The sequence below is a fragment of the Cebus imitator genome, unplaced genomic scaffold (assembly GCF_001604975.1).
Source record: "Cebus imitator isolate Cc_AM_T3 unplaced genomic scaffold, Cebus_imitator-1.0 Scaffold440, whole genome shotgun sequence".
Lineage (NCBI taxonomy): Eukaryota > Metazoa > Chordata > Mammalia > Primates > Cebidae > Cebus > Cebus imitator.
Window position 1 is genome coordinate 708,698 of NW_016107755.1, and position 20,505 is coordinate 729,202.

A 20,505-nucleotide genomic window follows, 5' to 3' on the forward strand; every position below is an offset into this window, starting at 1 on the left:
AAAAAAAAAAAAAAAAAAAAAAAAAAAAAAAAAAAAAAAAAAAAATAAATAAATAAATAAATAAATAAATAAATAAATAAGGTTTAACAGAACACTCATTTTCTGCTTCATTGGAATTTCCTTCTGTAAAGAATGGCTCCATCCCCATCACCCCCCACTGACGACTTGGTAGTGACCATTAGGGATACATATGTATTTTTAATGTAAGATAAAAAACTCAATGATATAACATTCACTATTACAGATACCAGAGATAGCTGTGTTACTACCAACTGTAAAGTTCTAGTTAATTCAATCTGTCAAGAAAAGGAAAGTACAGGCTCATGCCTGTAAACTTAGTGCTCAGGACGCCCAGGTGAGAGGATCACTTGAGGCCAAGAGTCCGAGACCAACCTGACAACATGATGAGACATTGTCTCAACTAAAAAGAAAAAAAAAAAATTAGTTGGGTGTGGTAGTACACATCTGCAGTCTTAGCTACTCAAAAGGCTGAGACAAGAGGATGGATGGCTTGAATCCTAGAGTTCAAGTTAGTGTACTATGATCACTACTGTGCTCCAGCCTGGGTGAGTGAGATTCTGTCTCAAAACAAACAACAATAAAAACAACACAATGAAAAGTACAAATACTAAAAAGTTAAAAGTTGTCATTCTTTGCATATTGCAACACATCCACCAGATAAAAACCAGAGAACCAACTGGGAAAGTATAAGAATCAGTTAAGAGTTTAATAATGGGTTGTTACAAAATATACATATGTAGATTTCAGGGCTGAACTTGTTAAATTGTTTCAAGTCACTTCAGAGAATTGGCAATTCCTACCCCAGGAACAGGTTCCAGAGGTTTATTAGTAATTCGCTGCTTGAAATTTGAAACATGATTTCTTTAAGCCAGCACATAGACTGAAGCCTCTAGCATTCCTGAAATTTGATAATATAGGACTCAAACACCAGCCATAACACTTTCTGAGAATTATCAGTGTATCTTCTCTTCTGCATCTCCACTAAAATAAATAGTGATCTTCCCAAAGAAAGATTCCTCAAGCATCATGTGACTGATGGTGAAGCAAAGTGAGCAGGAGAGGGTGGGACTCTAGAAGTGGATAGGGAACGAAAGGCAGGCCTGAGGGTGGTGAGTGAGGATGCAAAGCCAGGATGGGGATGACAAGCATGGCATTTGTGGATTCAAGCTAGTTCCTAGCAGAGGCTGACTAGTTCTTTTTATTTCAGGGCCACTTGCTGCTTCACTTTCCACTGCTGCCTTCTCAGTGCACATCTGAACAAAATATATTCTCACAGCTGCCCTCAGTAAAACACAGCCTTTTTGTGTATGTGAGTGCATGAGTACATGTGTGTGCATGCATGTGTGTTTGTTTAGGGGTGATGTATGGGTGTAAGTTTAACATTCATGACTGTGATAAATAGGAAGCAAAAAGGCTCTTCCTCTTATAAACCCATAATCTCTTTTTTTTTTTTTCACTATATTTGTAGGGCAATGGTTCTTAATGAAGGTGTTACCTCCCTCTGAAAATATTTCGGAAATGGACACATATTCTTGTGTCATATTCATGTTTGGGGGAGTTCCTGACAAGGATGCTAGCACTCCTCCAATGTGTGAGACAACCCGGCATAGTGAATTGACCTGTAACATTTTCTAATGTTCTGCTGGATATTAAAAAACATAGGCCTGGGCTTGAATGCCATTTTATATAGTATAAACACAGACTAATTCTTACATGGTTTTACTAGACATGAATTTTTTAGCAATAGCTGAATAAAACTCAAAATTATATTTTGTTTTACTTAGAATTTTACCAAAAATTATTATAAAAAATCGTATCACCAACAGCTAAGCTACCTATGGTGTTTCAATCACATTGACACATATCCATCTCAGTCTGAATTTGTATTTATTGCATTGCTGATGACACATATAGGTGCAAGCATATAACTGGCTACACTGTAAACTACTCTTTCAGGGTAGTCATGTCCAAATATTACATACCATCTTTTATCATCAGTTATGTTTCATTATGTGTTATATTATATTGAGACACGATAAGGCTCTTTAAAATTTAAAATTACATATATAGGTTATTTTACCTGTAATTTTCAGTTAGCATAATTACAAATGATTTTTAAAAGCGGCATTGAGTCTGATAAGGGAGGAGAGAGAATTCAGATGGTTACAAGAGGAATGCTGGTGGTAGTTTCAGAGGCCACTGAAATGACAATTTACAATTTAAAAACCACTACAGTTCTGTTCAAACACTTAGAAGGTTTTAAAAAAGTGTATTTCCCTCTGTATCGTTTACCTTCAAGAAGGTAATCAACATGAAGAAGAGAGTTAATGACTAGTAATAAGCCCCATTTTCGTATTTTTAGGTTTCTCAGAAGGCCTTTAAAAGAACAAAAAACTTTTTTAAAAGTTAACCTTTGTAACCAAAATTGGTTCAAATTTTTAAAAATTCAAATGCTTACTTTGGTAAAATGTATAAAGCACTAAGGTAGTAGTATTTGCTTTCTGATGAAATGTTGTCATTCATTTAAATATTTCTTTCTACAAATTAAAACTTGTATTTAATTTCTGGCGATCCCTAAATGTCCATTGTTAAAAACTCATTACTTCTTTGGGAAACCTTTAATGAGGCCAAATTTCTATGTTGTCTTCTTATGAACTTGCAGCTATGCTTTTTGTGCCATTACCTATTTTCTCCATTTAACTTTAAGCTCAAGGAGGGCAGGAACTGTGTTTTTGCTCATTGTTCCTCAGTGTCAAGTACAGGGTTCGGCCTAAACCAGGAGCTTAACAAATATTTACTGATTCATGAAGAACTAGTATTCCTGGTTTACCCACTTCCTGGCTTTATGATCTTGGACTAGCTGCTTATCCAAAGTCCATTTCCTTCTGTGTAAGCTGAAGGTAATAATACCTACCTTAAAGAATATCTAAGTTTACCCCTACATTTTACTAAAGATGATCTCAGGATTTCCTTCTCTTTGTCCTTTTCATAGCTTTTCTATGTCTCACTTACCCAATTTGGCCTGAACTCTTAAGATGCTAACAACCCTATAAATCTGGATTATCATGGATACTTTATGAATTAATGCACAGAACTCAATTCTAGTTATTATTTTTGCTACAAATGATAATTGTTCACTGTTCAATCGAAGAAACAAGACAGACACCAAAATACCACGCTACAAATAAGGCAATGCTATAAAAGAGGTGCAAAACTGTATGAAAATTAAGAAAGTTAATTTCTGAAGGGTCAGGAAAGGCTGCATAGGAAATGGTTTTCATTGCACCATAGAGATGAATAAGATCCTGTGGTGGAGGATGGAGAGGGGAAGAACATTCTAGGATGGAACCAACATCATCTAGCTTACTTGAGTTATAAAAATGTGGTCCTAATGTCATTGGATAGTTCTTCTGAGATTCTTGGTCAGCTCCTTTTCCCTTTCTCCCCAGTGAATCTTCCAAATTCTCCTCTCTTCAATTCCTCTAAGAAATTCCCATCCCTGCCTTCTCAGCACAGAGCCTCCTTTGCTGCTTTAAAAAAGGAGTCCAAGAGACAAGAGCTTTCTCAGCTAACCAGATGTAAGATATTCTATCTGTTCTTTTCCCTTAAATCCCTCTTAAAGCTTAATTCATGACAAGTAATTTAAATACAATCTTTAATGACAATCAAGCCTAATAAAATACCATCATTTTTGAGAGAACTACATTTTTCTTTCTTTTTTTGTTGGAGACAGAGTCTCGCTCTGTTGCCCAGGCTGGAGTGTAATGGTGCAATCTCAGCTCACTGCAACTTCCACCGCCCAGGTTCAAGCAATGCTCCTGCCTCAGTCTCCTGAGTAGCTGGGACTACAGGTGCACACCACCACTCCCAGCTAATTTTTTTTGTATTTTAGTAGAGATGAGATTTACCACATTGCCCAGGGAGGTCTCAAACTCCTGAGCTCAATCTGCCCAACTTGGCCTCCAGAATTGTTGGGATTACAAGTGTGAGCCACCATGCCCTGCTGAGAACTGCGTTTTTCTTTTTTTCCCAGTACATGTTCTCATCTAAGGGAACTGCATTTTTCTAATGAACCAGAATTGGCGGATTAAATTATATATAGTTAATTCCCTCAGAGGCAATACCCTTCAGAGCAGCCTACATGGGGTTGCCTGCCTTTACCTTGAGCTCACTAGGCTTCTTCTCCTCAGAGGACTTGCAGCGAGTGATCTCCTGCAGCTTCTGTTCCAGGGGCTCCAGACACTTCTGCAGTTTTTCCTGAAGGGTAGGGAGGAAGTGGGAGTGGTGACATTTGGGGTGGACTGGTACATCTATCATTCAGAGATTAAACTATTTGTTTTAAACCATTTATTTGCTTCCTAGCCATTTTACTGCCTCTTGATCTGATTTCCTTTCTTGCCTATAATTTGGGATGTCAACTTCCTACAGTCCCTCTTCCTGCCACCAGCCTGTCCACATCACCTTCTCTGTTCACCCAACTGTCCTCTTACGGAATCTGAGATAGTTGTCACCAACTCCGTGTCTTTCCTCAAATCTTTCCATTTTCTTACTGAGGCAACTGCCTATTACCATCAAAGCAACCTTCTGTACCCTAATACCTTTCTTTAAACCTGTCTTCCCATCCACCTCTATCCACCTAAAATAAAAACTTATTATACTGTAAGTTACCTGAAATCTTACTTTCAAGACTAAAATAATTAAGCAAAGTATATGATAAAATGCTAACATATTAATATCTCGTTTCCTTTATTTAAACATTTTCCTGTGTCTCAGCAGTAAGTTCAATGATATGCCATGTTACCGATTACCTGGAGAAGCTGCAAACAACAGAATGGTTCAGCTTAGTCTGTTGAATATCAGTCTAAAGTGATATTACCTATTCCCAATACCAGTGTGAAAACAAGGAGCATTCTGAGCAGATAGGCAGAATGAAAACCAGACTACTTTTTAGTTCTTCCTAAGTTTAATCTCCATGTGGTTTCATTCATTTATGAAAATTATGATATCTTCCAAGACCACACATAACAATATTCACCCATAAGACTCATATGTATTGCAAAAGTCAGAAAGAAATTTTAGGGCAATTCTCACCATTGTCCTTTTTCAAGCTAGAGGACAACTCATCACACACACTGTGTGCCCCTGCACATACAGCTCTGAGGAGAATACAGAGTGAGTAGTAGGAGCTTACAATCTCCACATGGGAGTATATCTCATCCTCTGAGGTCCTTCCTTTTTACCCACATTGACATCATGTGTCTAATTCCCCACCTTGTACTCCTGTGTAGCGTCGTCCAGTGGCACAACGGTATGGGCCCGGTGGGTGTGGGAAATTGCACATATCAAGCATACAGCCTCCTGGTCCTCATAACAGAAAAGGCTAAGGGCTTCATGGTGTTGGGGGCAGAGGCTCTCGTCCCGGATCTTCCGCTTGACGGCCTGCAGCTGCTTGGCAATTTCTACCATACTGCCTAGTTGCCGATTAGGCCGGAGACTGCGGTAGCGCGATGTCTTTCGACAGACAGGACAAGGAAAGTCCCTCTCTAGGTCCTCCCACCAGCGGGTGATGCAAGCTTTGCAGAAGTTGTGCCCACACTCAATGATGACAGGCTCCTTCAGATACTCCAGGCACACAGAGCAGCTCGCCTCCACCTGTAAGTTCTCCAAAGCTGCAGCTGTGGAGGCTGCAGAGGCCCCAGCCTCTAACAGACTTGTCTCTGCCATAATTTAACTTGGGGGTGGGGAAGGGGACAAAGAAAATAAAAATGTTAATTGAACGTTTTATTTATTTATTTATTTTTGTATCCCTGCCTGACATTTACCCCTATGTTAAGTCCTAACTCCAGATTTTTGCCTCATCTTGTTATTCTCCATATTCTCTTCCAATCAATTCAACCCCTTTGTTTCTCCATTTCCAAAACTTGTGACTCCCAACGATCAACTTTTTTTGTTAGTAAACTGACACCCAACCCCCAATCTATCTTGTCTCTTACCTCTGCTTTCTCGTTAGAAAGAGAAGCTTCCTTCAACTCTAGCTCAGCATACTTCTTCTGATCCAGGCTCATTCCACTTGTATCTTAGAACCAATAGTTCCAGATCACTGTATCCTAGTTTGACATATGCTTCTAATAGACAAGAAAGGAATTTGGGGAGTAAAAAAGTCATAAAAATATTAACATTTCTTATATTAGTCATATTTTAATGTTATGAGAGCTTTATGATAAGTCCACTGGAGTCTAAGCTTGATTCTCTGACATTGTTCTCTCACGATATGCAAACTTTTCGCTTCCTCGGGCCCACTGGAAGAAGTGTCTTGGGCCAGACATAAAATACATTGACACTAATGATAGCTGATAAGCTTAAAAAAAAAGTCTGGGCATAATTTTTGTTCTATCAGTCACCACAGATAAGCAAAAAGAGTCCTCAAATTCAAAGGGTTAGATAACACTGTTCTAAAGTGTAATAAATGGAATGAATGAGGCAAAGGTGACAACCTCTTTGCAGGAAAACCTGAAATTGTTCTTCCTTTCATCAGACTAGCCTAAAGGAAGTATGCCCTCTTCTTGGAATGAAATGTTTCATGCAACATTCCATTTCTATTGTGTGCATTTGGACACTCATAACTGCTGAAAACTGATAAATTATGGCAACTACATTAAAGAGTGCATTACTGAGCCCACGCCAACAACTTCTTGAAAAGAGAGCAACATGTCTATTTGTAGTGACTGGACTCTTTCAATATAGCTATTGATAACTAATGCCTGGGCATAATAGGTTCTGAAGTGGTTGGGAATTAAGAGAAGAGAGGCAATCAGATCTCCCTCAAGTGCAGCCTCAGAAGAACTGGAGATACATCAGAGAGATTTATGAAACAGAAGGTTGGTCCCCCAATCCATCCTTAAAACGTCGATACTTTTCGCCATAGGTAAGTTGACTTACCTATTCCCATAACCCTTCCTCCCCCTGACCCCCATCCTTATCCAGGGACCTAATGGAAGGAAGGAAATTTGGTAGATCTATGTGCTGAGAGATAAGTGGCCATGTAATGAGATGGGTTAACAACAACTGTTCCCGTATATATGGTTGGCACACACAAATGTGTTTGGTTTGGTGTAGGAGCTGATAACTTCTTTGGACTTGAATTTCTTCTGTCAGCAATAGGAGAGAAGTTCAGTCAGATGATTGTTCTCTACCTGTGGGAATCCAACTTTGACTAGTGGTGACCCTACCCCTTCCTCAGTCTTTTACAAATTAAGTGGCCTCCTCACCTGAGTAGAACTGTATGCACGGTAAGGCACCAGGATGGATCTAGACTGGCAAAGAAGTGGTGAGGGAAATGGGGAAAGGGTTAGGGAGGAATGGCGAGGACTTGGAGCTATAGCCATAGTGAGACCTTGAGTGCCTCTGGGTTGGTCCTTCCTCTCCATCTACTCCTTGTGTCTCAGCTGAAGGGCAAACTTCAGGGACATACTCATTTTGTTTCCACCACTGTTCAGGGTGTCCCACCTTGCGATCCTCTCCTGAGCGGGGGTCCACAACTCTGTCCCACCCCCATCTCCACCTTCTTCCGCCAGATCTGGGGCAGGGGGATTAGAGAGGGGAAAGAGGAAACGTCGTGGTTGACAGGGTAGGGAGGGATGCGTGTCCAGGTGAGGAAGAGGTATGACGTGAAGGTGGGATGCCCAACGCTATGACGCAGCCGAGACCCGCGGTGACTGCGTCAGAGTTTCACCCGGGGAGGTGAGCAGCAGCGGGACGGGGGAACAGCGGGGTAGCCAAGCAACGCCGGACGCGCTGACGTCGCCGGGGCGGCAAAACGTCCGCCCGGGCCCGAGGCGGGCGGAGGCAGCTGTGGTTACGTGCAGGGGGCCGGTGACGCAGTCGCGGGGCGCTGGGACGCGGCGTGCGGAGCCGGCCGGCGGGGGCATGCCCCAGGCCCGGGCGCGGCGGCGGGACAGCACCTACCTTCCCGGCTTCGGGTCCGGGAGTGCGGGGCGCGGAGCCGCCGGAGCGCTGCCTCCCTCCTTCCTCCTCCCCTCGCCCCCGCCCCGCGGCGCGACACACAATACTCGCCGGAAGCGGAAGCCGCACCGAGGCTCGTGTCAGTGGAACCCAGGGTGTCGGCAGGCGGTCGCGGCCGGGTCTAGCAGTGCCTGCGGAAGAAGAAGAAAGAGGCCTGGCGATGAGAACCAGCAGGAGGAATCAAGGGCGAGAAGGGACCCGGAGGGGCAGGTGGCTGAGATGCTGGCGGCCAGGTGACCCGAGGAATCCTCTGGAGAGAGAGGCCCGCGCATGCGCGTGCCCGAGCGCTGAAGCCCATTGCCCGCAGGGCGCTGGACGGGCGCCCCGGCCGGCGAGCCTGTCTCGTCCAGGCTCCAGGCCCCGACCCTGGCCAGGTGCCGCCGCTCCCCGGTGCAGCCGGGAGTCGCTGAGGAGGGCGGGGCGGGGGCGGCTTGTGGACTTCCACACTTTTCCTGTCTTCGGGCCAGTCCGGTGAGAGGGTGGCTAGCTGTGGCGGCGGCCAATTACGTGGCGGACCTGCGGGGCTCAGCTGGCACGTCACTTCCGACTAGTGGAGTTTTTGGCCTTTTAACATTCAGGGATTAGGTAAGTTCTCCCCGCGGTAGACTCCAAATGCTCTTTGTCCTGCTTCTGCTTGGCGAAATTTACCAAAATTACCCACCCCGCTGCAGTGGGAGCCGGGAGAGAGCTGGAACCGCGACTCTACTGCTCACCTTTGTGTCCTTAGCTCTTTCGCACGGGGTCCGACCGCAACACGTGCGCTGGATAAAGCTGGTTAACTGGGTGAGAGCCAAGGTCTGTTCTTTTCACTTCTGGGGCTGTGACTTGACTTTCTTGGCAGGTGCAGATAGTGTTTGTGTAGGGACAGCGGACTTTTGTAGTATAGCTTCCCTGTTTTGCTCGCCTGCTGCTGGAAGCTTACCTGATCTGTGAGTTTGGTGGAAGTGGATGAGGTGATGAGACCGGGGAAGAGGTGATGGGGCTGGGGAGGGGTTAGTACTGGATAGAGGTGTGAAGGAGCTGAGGAGGAGGGGTTAGTGATGGGGGGGTGTGACCCGGCTGGTAGAAAAGATAGCTAGCTCCGCCTTCCCGCCCCCAACACTAGTCATGCAGAATGTTGATTGAAAGAGGTGAGCAAATTTTGATGTACTCTGCTTGGTGAGAAAGTGCTCTAGTTTCCGGTGTAAGGTGTGCTGCTGTTTACAAACACCTTGCATTATTTAGCCTCTCACCTTGGGGAGCCAGAAACTGTTTAGTTGCAGAAAATATGATTCAATGTCTGAGGTATCTATCATACACGCTAATTACAGGAGTCTACTTTTTCTTTACTGTTCCTTTTTTTTTTGGTGCCAACTATTGAAGAAGATTACATTTGAGAAAATTACATTCGACACCTTTTTTCGCATTGCTATATGGCCGTTAGGGATTTTAGCAGCAGTGCTTGTTCCAATTCACAAGATGCCTCACTTATAAGGGAGTTTGAAAGCCACTAACTGGGCATTGAGCGTCCTTAGCCCTGGCTCCAGAGGGAGAGTGGTGATGGTCAGATTTGGTTTTGGTTTTGATTTGTTAATTTGCGGTGCTTAAGACGTTGATAGCCCTCCTTTCTGGTTTTCAGTTTGTAGATAACCAGGAATGTGATTAGACTAAGGAAATTAACAAGAAATTAACAAGAGAAAGTCCAATTCTTCTCTCCCTTTCTCTTTCCCTTTTAGAGGAGTCTCCTGTTGCTGGAGTGCAGTGGCTTGACCTTGGCTTGCTGCTATCTCCGCCTCCCGGGTTTAAGCGATTCTCTGCTTCAGCCTCCCGAGTAGCTGGGATTACAGGCGTTTGCCCCCACATCCGGCTAAGTTTTGTATTTTTAGTCGAGACGGGCTTTCACCGTCTTGGCCAGGCTGGTCTTGAACTCCTGACCTCGTGATCCACCCGCCTCGCCCTCCCAAAGTGTTGGGATTATAGGCGTGAGCCACGACGCCCTGCTGATTCTAAGGACTATGAAGAATGTGCTTGCCTAGAGACTGATATTAAGGGGATTTTATGCTGAATATGGAAGGAAAAATGGGAGAATGTCTAGGTAAAACTATAAAGTTATAAAGTGCAAGTAGTATGACATGTAACAGGGCTTGGCAAATCTTTGCTGTAGAGAGCCAGAGAGGACATCTTTATGGCTTTGTGGTCCATACTTAACTTTCTTCTTGCAGTGTGAAAACATCATTAGTCAATACTAACTGTAGGCCAGACGCCGTGGCTCACGCCTGTAATCCTAGGACTTTGGGAGGCCGAGGTGGGCGGATCACCTGAGGCCAGGAGTTTGAGACCAGCCAGGCCAACACAGTGAAGCCCTGTCTCTAGTAAAAATACAAAACTTAGTCGGGCGTGTGGCAGGCACCTGTAATCCCAGCTGCTTGGGATGCTGAGGCAGGAGAATTGCTTCAGGACAGGAGGCAGAGGTTGCAGTGAGCCGAGATCGTGCCACTGCACTGCAGCCTGGACGACAGAGCCAGACTCTGCCTCCAAAAACAAACAAACAAAAGCCAAATGAGCATGGCTGTATTCCAATAAAACTTTATTATGGATGCTCAAATTTGAATTCATGATATTTTCAAATGTCATGAAATATTCCCTTGGATTCTGACCCTCCCTCCCCAATCATTAAAAAAATGTAAAAACCATTCTTAGCTTTTGAGTCATACCAACACAAATAGTGACAGGATAATAGTGAAGTGCCCAGTATTTTTCAAGAGGTAGTAAATGGGAAAGAGTGAAAACAATGTATAATCTGTTATTTTCATCTGTCTATTTAATAACAATAATAAAGGGGATCTGAGCTCTTAACAAACTTATTATGGCCTTTGAAAGTTGCCAAGATTTTTGAATGTGCTAGAGTATAAGTATATTCTCGAAACAAGAAAGGCTATTCCTTGTTTAAAAAGAATTACAGTTCAAGAAGGGTGAAATAACACCGAGTTTTGATGTTGGTTTATACCAAAGGGTTTTCAACAAAGGAATATGCAAAAATGAAACGATAACAATGGGATGAAATTAAACAAATTTTAAACATACATTTTTAACATTGTTTTTGTATCAGAAAGGAAAAACAGAAGCAATCTTGAAATGACTGAGTCATGTAGAGCAAATGGGCATATGAACAGTGTAGGTAGGAAACTGGTTGAGGTCAGATATGATGAGATGGAAGGGATGAGGGCGGGGTTTAATTGTCCAAGATTTGTGAGATCCTTTCTCATGAGAAGGCAAAGTATCTAATCCCCCCTGCATTAAAAATATTTTTTTATTATGAATAATTTCAAACATAAAGACAGTCTTCAGCTTGCTTTATATACTTTATAATGGCTGTCTTTTATTGTTCCAGTTTGGTGACATAGAGCTACCTCACTCTTTTTCAAGTCTGCATTAGTCATTTTGTAGACATGGAATTTATTCAACAATTTTGAGTAGACATTTAAGGTTCTTTGCACATCTTTTTTTTTTTTTTTTTTTTTTTGAGATGGAGTTTCACTCATGTTACCCAGGCTGGAGTGCAATGGCGCGATCTCGGCTCATCGCAACCTCCGCCTCCTGGGTTCAGACAACTCTCCTGCCTCAGCCTCCTGAGTAGCTGGGATTACAGGCACGCACCACCATGCCCAGCTCACTTTTTTTTGTATTTTTAGTAGAGACGGGGTTTCACCATGTTGACCAGGATGGTCTCGATCTCTTGACCTCGTGATCCACCCGCCTCGGCCTCCCAAAGTGCTGGGATTACAGGCTTGAGCCACCGTGCCCGGCCCTTTGCACATCTTATTAAATGAAGTTTGTAGAGAGCATCCTTGCACATATATCTTTAGATCATCATGCTATTATATTAGTAGGATAACTTCCTGGAAGTTGAGCTGCTGGGTTGGAAGACATGGAAATTTAAAATTCTATTAGATTCTTCATCTTTCTATAAGTACCTGGCAAGGTGTCAGAGTCCTGGCACCAGGAAGTAGTCGACTTGCAGGTAGGTAAAATGAATTTACCATACGTACAAACAGTGTAGGTTTGAAAAGAGGAAAGTTTATTAGAAAGGAAGAACAGAAACTACTTTTGCAAAGTGAAAGAGACCTAACTTAACCGACTTCATCTTGCTTCTAACCTCCAAGCTGTTCTTGTTCATTCCTTGGCACAGGCTGAACTAACTTTGGGAGAAATGTAGTTTATAGTTTAAACAAAGACTAACAGCCCTTTCCCAAAGCAGGCCTCCTTCTTGCCTGGGGACTAGACTATAATATTAGCCACAAGATTAGAAATTAGGATTTAGGAGTCATGCAGCTGGAGGCTCCAAGATTCTGACCCTCCCTAAACTGCTCCTATGATCCTTGCTTGAGGTATTTTGCAGACCTGCACTTGATGGGTCAGCTGGCACTACCAGATCAGTAAACTGGCTCATCTGATCTTTTTTTTTTTTTTTTGAGATGGAGTCCCGCTCTTGTCACCCAGACTGGAGTGCAAATGGCACGATCTCGGCTTACTGCAACCTCTACCTCCCAGGTTCAAGCAATTCCTCTGTGTTAGCCTCCCAAGTAGCTGGGATTATAGGTGTGTGCCACCACCCCTGGCTAATTATATTTTTTAATTTTTAAAAAATTTTTAGTAGAGACAGGATTCACCGTGTTGGCCAGGCTGGTCTCCAACTCCTGACCTCAGGTTATCCACTTACCTTGGCCGCCAAAATGGCTCATCTGATCTTGTGCCCCCCACCCAGGAACTGACTCAGTGCAGGAAGACAGTTTTGCCTCCCTATGATTTTGTCTCTAACCAATCAGCACTCCTGATCCACTGGCTTCCCACAACCCACCAAGTTACCTTTTAAAACTCTGCTCCCCAATGCTGCTGGAGAGACTGATTTGAGTAATAAAACTCTGGTCATCCACACAGCAGGTTCTGCGTGAATTAGTTTTTCTCTAGTTTTTCACAATCCCCCTGTCTCAATGAATTGACTCTGTCTAGGCAGCAGCCAAGATGAACCCCTTGGGCGGTTACAGAACACTGCAGAAGAGTGCAGTGGGGCGCCTCAGCAAGAGGACGGAGTGTGCTGCTGTGGATTTTTCTTTAGGGGTATTTATGGACCTTAAAGCAGGAGCTTAGGGCTGTAAAATGAGTTTCGGCATGGCATTTCAGAGATGTATAGAAATTTTAGTTACTTATAAAAGTTGAAAGAGGCCTGGAACCAGACTTTAGATACTAGGAAAGTTTAATTACTTTTGAATTCCCAGAAAAGGAGTTTTGCCTGTTTGGTGGTCACCAGGTTGTCTCTGTTTCCATCGAAATTCCTCAGATAAGGAGTTTTTGTCTCTGGGGCCTGTTCAGTGGTTACCAGGTGATTTTTGCTCTCCTCAGTAAGGTTGTGCCTATTTCTATCCACACCAGCATATAATGAAATACAGTAGTCCTCCCCTTATCCTCGGTTTCATTTCTCAAGGTTTCAGTTACTCTTGGCAACCACAATCTGAAAATTTTAAGTGGAAAATTTCAGAAATAATTCCTAAGTTTTAAATTAGACACTGCACCATTCTGATAAGCATGATGAAATCTCCTGCTGTACCACTCCATCTCTCCCCAGGATTTGCATCATCCCTTTGCCTGGTATCCACACTGTATATGCAGCCTGTCCATTTAGTCACTCTATAGCCTTCTTGGTTATCAGTTCTACTGCCTAAGTATCACAGTACTTATATTCATGGAACCCTTATTTTACATGACAGTGGCGTGCAAGAGTACTAATGGTGGCAACTTGGATATACCAAAGAGAAGCCGTAAAGTGCTTCTATTAAGTGAAAAGGTAAAAGTTCTTGACTTAATAAGGAAATTTTTTAAATGCTGAGTTTGCTAAGATCTATGGTCAGAACAAATCTTCTGTCCCTGAAATTATGAAAAAGGAAAAAAACTTTTGCTAGTTTTGCTGTTACACTTCAAAATGGAAAAGTTGTAGCCACAATTCATGTTAAGCCCTTAGTTAAGATAGAAAAGTTATTAAAATTGTGGGTGGGAAACATCACCAAAAAAAGTTCCTATTAACAGCAATCGGGTTCTGTACTATCGGTGGTTTCAGGCATCCACTGGGGATCTTGGAACATGTCTTCCGAGAATAAGAAGGAACTACTGTAGTCTGTTTTCCTATAGTGCTGCCATTGCTGATATTTTCATATTTTTAAAAATTTGTATAATTCTTGATAATTACATAATGGATCTTGCTTTGCAGGCAATTTTTAAAAATCTTTTGTGAGTAGATAGGCATTCACTTAGTTTCCTATTGATACTTAGTTTCCTTTTTTTCCCTGCTACACAGTATTACAATAACAACTTTCTGAACACATGTCAAATGCTAGTGGGTTTATTTCTGTGAGAAAGGTTTCTGTGTTGAAGGATATGGCATATTTCTAATGGATGTTGCCATATTGCTTTCTCAGAAGGCTGTTAATCTTTACATTTTCTTACAACAAGGTATGATCCTGCTCCCTTCCCACATGCCTAGCAAAGATAGGTATTATTTTTGTTTTTATTTTTTTGCCAGCCAATTAGTTACTTTTAATTATGTTTTCCCTTCCCTTTAATAATTTCTCTTCCCTTTAATAATTCCCTTTAAAAATAATCAAAATTATTTATGTTACTGTTTGCTATTCAGATTTGTTTTCAGTTCTATCCTTTGCCCATTTTTCCTGTTGGATTGTTTATTGGTCTACGTACATATGTACACATGCATGTGTGCTTGTCCTATCCCTGTGTGCATGCGTGCAAACACAAACACACACCCCCCTACCTGTCCTCAAGAAATCCATCCTGACCTCCAGATTCTAATTTGCTTTCTTGGGTTTTTTTTACAGTATTTTTTATTCCTTACATTTAAATCTTTACTTTTAAAAATATCATACAAAAAAGGAGAATCTTTTTCTCCAGAGCAGTGCTGTCCAATAGGAATATAATAGAAGTGAGCCAGGTGCAGTGGCTCACATCTGTAATGCCAGCACTTTGGGAGGCCAAGGTGGGTGGATCACTGGAGGGCAGGGGTTTGAGACCAGTCTGGCCAATATGGTAAAACCTCATCTCTACTAAGAATACAAAAAAATTAGCCAGGCCTGGTGGCGCACACCTGTAATTCCAGCTACTTGGGAGGCAGGAGAATTGCTTGAACTAAGGAGGCAGAGGTTGTAGTGAGCCCAAATCATGTGACTGTACTCCAGCAAGACTGTCGCCTAAAGAAGAAATATAATGGAATCTGCTTATATAATTTTAGGTTTTGTAGTCATAGTTGCACAAAAAATGATAAGAAACAGGTAAAATAACTTTAATAATGTATTTTATTTTACCAACCTAACCCATTATATTTAAAATATTACCATTTTAACATGTAATCAATTTTAAACAATTACAAATAAGATATGTACTTTTGTATACCAAGTCTTTGGAATCTAGTGTATATTTTATGCTTATATCACTAGGTCCATGGTTAAGTGCTTCTGGCCATTGTGGGGCTCAGAATACCCCAAAAATACGGTGCTGTGGCATAGTGAACTGAAGTAGCCCTAAGTTCTCTGTGACTTTCCCATCCTCTACCTTCTCTCCCAAATAAGGTAAAGTTTCTTTTTCTGCCTAAGATCTGGACCCACCCAGGAGAACTGTTGTTTTTTTCTTGCCCTCCCTTGTAAGACCCAGAATGTAATCACACCTGAACAGACTCTTTCACTGTCAAAGAGAACTATTTACATGTCAATCTCTGTTCCCAGATCCATTCATTTTCCCTAGTAATTCTTTATTGCCCTCCACAGAAGTCCTCTTCTCCCCACTCCCATAACCTGTTTTGCCAGGGTAGTATATAAGCTTCTGAACCCTGTTGGGAGGTGAGTAATCAGACTTTGTCATCCTTGCATGCACATTAAATAAATGTGTATGCTTTTTCTCTCATTAATTTGCCTTTTGTGAGATGACTTTTCAGTGAACCTTCAGGAAGAGGCCAAGGGTTTTGACTAGCTACTGTATTGAACAGCACTGTTTTGGATGAATGGTTCCTTGTGTGAGCTCCATTTATTAAGTAATCATCTTTTACTCATTGACCACACTTATTAAATGTTAAATTCTTTCATTGTGAGATGTTTCCAGTTTTTTATTTTGTTCTCTAACCCTTTCATCTGTATCTCTGTTTTTACAGCAGCATCACAGATTTTCTTTAGTTGATTTTCTGAAACCTCAGAGGGTCTCACTTTACTGTAATTTTTGTACTTTTTCTTGAATGTTCTTATTCGTGGTATATATTCCAGGTAAACTCTGAAATCATTTTTTACCATCTCCTCCCCTGAAAGAATAAAAGCCCTTATTGTGAGTTTGAATGGAAAAGCATCAAGTATATAACTTAATTTGGGTAGAGTTAGCGTTTTTCCCATCCAGAGTCCCCATGAGTAAGGAGGCTCCCACCAGATGCATCCCCTTGACCTTGGACTTCCCAGCCTCTGGAACTGTCAGAAATGAATGTCATTTCTTTCTAAAAAATAAATAGAAAACTCCTTCAGAAGTATAAGGTTGATGACTCAATGGAAAAATGTGGGCAGAACAGATATTTCAAATAGAGAATACCAAATGGCCTATAAACATAGGACAATATATACTATCTCATTTGTAATCGTGGAAAATATTCAGTAAAAATGGCTAAAATTCAAAAGTCTGAAAATATCAAGTACTGAGAGAATGTGAAGCAATGGGGACTCTGCACTGCTTGGTGGAGCTGCTGTGAGGTGATAAAACCTCTCTGGGAAATGATGTGAAATTATGTATTAAAATTAAACAAGCTTAACCAATCATCTAGCAGTTCCACTCCTAGAATTACTCACAACTGTAAGCAGAAACATTTAAGATACATACTTAAATATTCACAACAGCCAAAAACTGGCAAAGAACCTCAGAATTTATCAACACCATAAATAAATTGTGGCACATTGATAAGGTGGAATACTACAAAGAAATGAAAACAAATGAACTACAGCTACATGCAGTAACAGGTAAGTAGGAAGTGTTAGCAAAACAAACCAGACATACAAAGGCATTCAACACATGATTCATTTGTACATAAAGATAGAAAAACAGGCAAAACTAAACTGCATAGAGCTTAGGGATGGATATGGAGACAGTAAAGCTGAAACAACCTTTCCAAAAATTATAACAGTTAGAAAATTATGACAGTGAAAGAGATCTGACCTAAGAAACTGCATCTTGCCTTGAACATTCCAAATTGCCCTTGGTCAATTCTGAGTGTTCCTATACTGAGCTAACTATAGGAAGAAGTTAATTTAGGCCGGGTGCGGTGGCTCACGGCTGTAATCCCAGCACTTTGAGAGGCCGAGGCTTGTAGATCACGAGGTCAGGAGTTCAAGACCAGCCTGGCCAAGATGGTGAAACCTTGTCTCTACTAAAATACAAAAATTAACTGGGCATAGTGGGGTATGCCTGTAACCCCAGCTACTAGGGAGGCTGAGGCAGGAGAATTGCTTGAACCTGGGTGGCGGAGGTTGCAGTGAGCTGAGATTGTACCCCTGTACCTCCAGCCTGGGTGACAGAGTGAGACTCCATCTCAAAAAAAAAAAAAAAAAAAAGGAAGTTTATAGTTTAACTTTGAAACAAAGATAACATCCCTTTCCCAAAACAAAACCCCTTCTTGCCTGGGGACTAGACTGCCTTTGTAAAACTAACAAATTGGCCACAAGATTGGAAATTATGATTTAAGAGGTGTGAACTCAGAGGCTACAAGATTCCTAACCTCCCCAATTGCTCCTATGCATAACATCACTATTGTAAAAGTGTTTGAGATATTTGGCATTCAAGATATTTTTCAGACCCTGCATTCTGATGGGCCAGCTGGTGCCACCCAGACTGGTAATCTGGATCAATTAGTTCTGCAATCGCACTCAGGAACAGAAGAAAGCAAGAAAAACCTGCTTCAATCCCTCCCCACTATGATTTCATCTCCAGCTGAACCAATCAGCATTCCCCACTCTCTAGCACCCTACTGGCCAAATTAGCCTTTAAAAATCCCAGTCTCCAAATTTCAGGGAGACTGATTTGAGTAATAAAACTTCAGTTTCGAGTGCTCGTCGGGAAGGCGGCGGGCTATCCGGGCCTCGGCTGCGGCTGACACCATGGTCGGTGGTGAGGCGGCCGCCGCAGTGGAGGAGCTGGTCTCGGGGGTGCGGCAGGCAGCCGACTTCGCGGAGCAGTTCCGCTCCTACTCAGAGAGCGAGAAGCAATGAAAGGCCCGCATGGAATTCATCCTGCGCCACCTGCCCGACTACCGCGACCCGCCTGATGGCGGTGGCCGCCTGGACCAGCTGCTGTCCCTCTCCATGGTTTGGGCCAACCACCTCTTCCTGGGCTGCAGTTACAATAAAGACCTTTTAGACAAGGTGATGGAAATGGCTGATGGGATTGAAGTGGAAGACCTGCCACAATTTACTACCAGAAGTGAATTAATGAAAAAGCATCAAAGCTAAGCCAGAAGATTTATCACATTTCCATCATCAGCTACAGGATTAGAAAGGAGGCTGGGATGAACGTGACATAGACCACAGCAGCTCTCTAAAGACTCCTGGTATTACCAACATAAAGAGGGAGGTGGAATGAGAAGGACTCTGTCTAGATTGGCTTTTTTAACATTCTCATTCTTCCAGTAGTTATCACTGTAAAAGTATGCATGAATATTTATGTATTTATAAATCATGCACTCTAAGATGAGTTCATCAACATTGTAAAAGCCCTCTTTTTCTAAAAAAAAAAAAAAAAACAAAAAAAACTTCAGTTTCCCATTCAGCCAGTTCTGTATACGTTAAACTCTCCTTTATTGCAATTCCCCTGTTTTGATAATTGGCTCTTTCTGGGCAGTGGGCAAGGAGAACACGTTGGGCAGTGCTGCTGAACCAATGGGTCAATGAGGATATTAGAAAAATAAAAATTTCCTGAGACAAATAAAAATGAAAACTCAACATAGCAAAACCTATGGGGTATGGCAAAAACGGTCCTAAGAGGGAAGTTGATAGCAATAAAATGCCTACATAAAAAAATAGATCTCAAAAAATTTAATATTTCACCTCAAGGAACTAAAAAAAAAAACTAGAATGTGCCCCAAATTAGTAGAAACGAAGAAATAATAAAAGCCAGACTAGAAATTAATGAAGTAGAGTCAAAAAAACAAAACAAAAAACAAACAAACAAACAAAACCACAAAAGATCAACAAAACAGTTGGTTTTTGAAAAGATAAAATTGACAAGGCTTTGGCTCATAGTTTTCTTTTTTTAATTCTGTCTTCGTTTGATTTTGGTAACAGAGTATACTGGGCTTATGGAGTGAGTTCGAAAGGATTCCTTCCTTCTACAAGTTTTTAGAATAGTTTAAAGAAGAACTAATACCAATTCTTCTCAAATGTTTGGTAGACTTCATCTGTGAAACTCTCAGGTTTTTCTTTTATTGAACATTTCTATTGCTGATTCAGTCTTGTTACTGGTTGTTGGTCTGAGATTGTGATATCATCTTTAGGATACAGGTTCTTCTTTTGAGTTTCCTCAGTACTCCTTGGTGAAGATCAGTGGTCGGATGGGCAGCATTGTCAGTGCTTTGTGTTCCTAATTTGGTCTTAGTATCAAAAAGACCCATCAGTTCCCAGTGAGTGCTCAACATTGGTCTTTTGGTCCTCTTCATTTCCCACTCCTTGTTAGTTAAATTCAGGGCTCAATGGGTAGGTGCTCCCAGTACTTGTGGCCGCTTATGCAACACAGATTGATTTATTCTTGACAACTTAGTTTGCTTTCTCTATTTTGGTCAATGATGTGGGTAGTCATCCTGGCAGATATTCTGTCCTATTTACCAGTTGCGAGTTTCTCTCTTCCTGATTGGTTTTCCTACCTTCATTCTTGCCACCCTTTAATCCAGTTGTACATTATGGGAAGAAGTAGCTCTAAAATAAATAAGACCCTGTAACTGCTGCTTAACAGCCTTCATAACAGCTTTTTGTCTCCAGTCCAAACACAAGGTCTTTCATCATTCAGATTTGAAGAGCCATCACTTTCTTTGCCATAGTGAGAGCTAATATTACTATACTACATTCATTCCTGTTGAATGAGATACAGCTTTAGATTTTTCCATTGTACAGTATTCCAAGTTAGAGATGGTTTGAAAGATGAAACATATCATGGTTTGGGTTTACCAAGAGGTAGACTGAGATAAGAATGTGAGTATGCATAGTTTATTTTAGAGGTGATCTTAAGAAGTCTCCCAGTTACCACTGTGGACACTTGCATCTCAATCCCACTGGAAAACTCAATACTAGAGTAGCCCTCAGTTAGCATTTATGTCTGTTGACTGCCGTTTTTCCGTTGGTTGAGTGGTGCTTTCAGTAATACTAAGCTTCTCCTTGGTGTAAATTAAGCATCCCAATCAGCCAGAAA

At 41.8% G+C, this 20,505-nt stretch overlaps 1 protein-coding gene and 1 pseudogene across 3 annotated transcripts in view; one reads left to right on the forward strand and one right to left on the reverse strand.

Moving 5' to 3' along the window:
• LOC108290626 (E3 ubiquitin-protein ligase TRIM39) overlaps positions 1-8,251 on the reverse strand; it is a 16,943-nt gene extending 8,692 nt beyond the window's left edge. Inside the window, exons 1-4 of one of the 3 annotated variants that reach the window (XM_037732042.1) lie at positions 8,113-8,251; positions 6,015-6,146; positions 5,293-5,752; positions 4,183-4,278 (exon numbers count right to left, since the gene is read on the reverse strand). In XM_037732042.1, the coding sequence (XP_037587970.1) occupies positions 4,183-4,278; positions 5,293-5,745 (549 nt within the window). In that variant the 5' untranslated portion in view covers positions 5,746-5,752; positions 6,015-6,146; positions 8,113-8,251. The other 2 variants (XM_017510516.2, XM_037732041.1) reach the window with 2 other exon arrangements.
• Positions 8,252-17,674: 9,423 nt separating this feature from the next.
• Positions 17,675-18,820, forward strand: LOC108290646 (annotated as a pseudogene).
• The last annotated feature ends 1,685 nt before the right edge of the window (positions 18,821-20,505 follow it).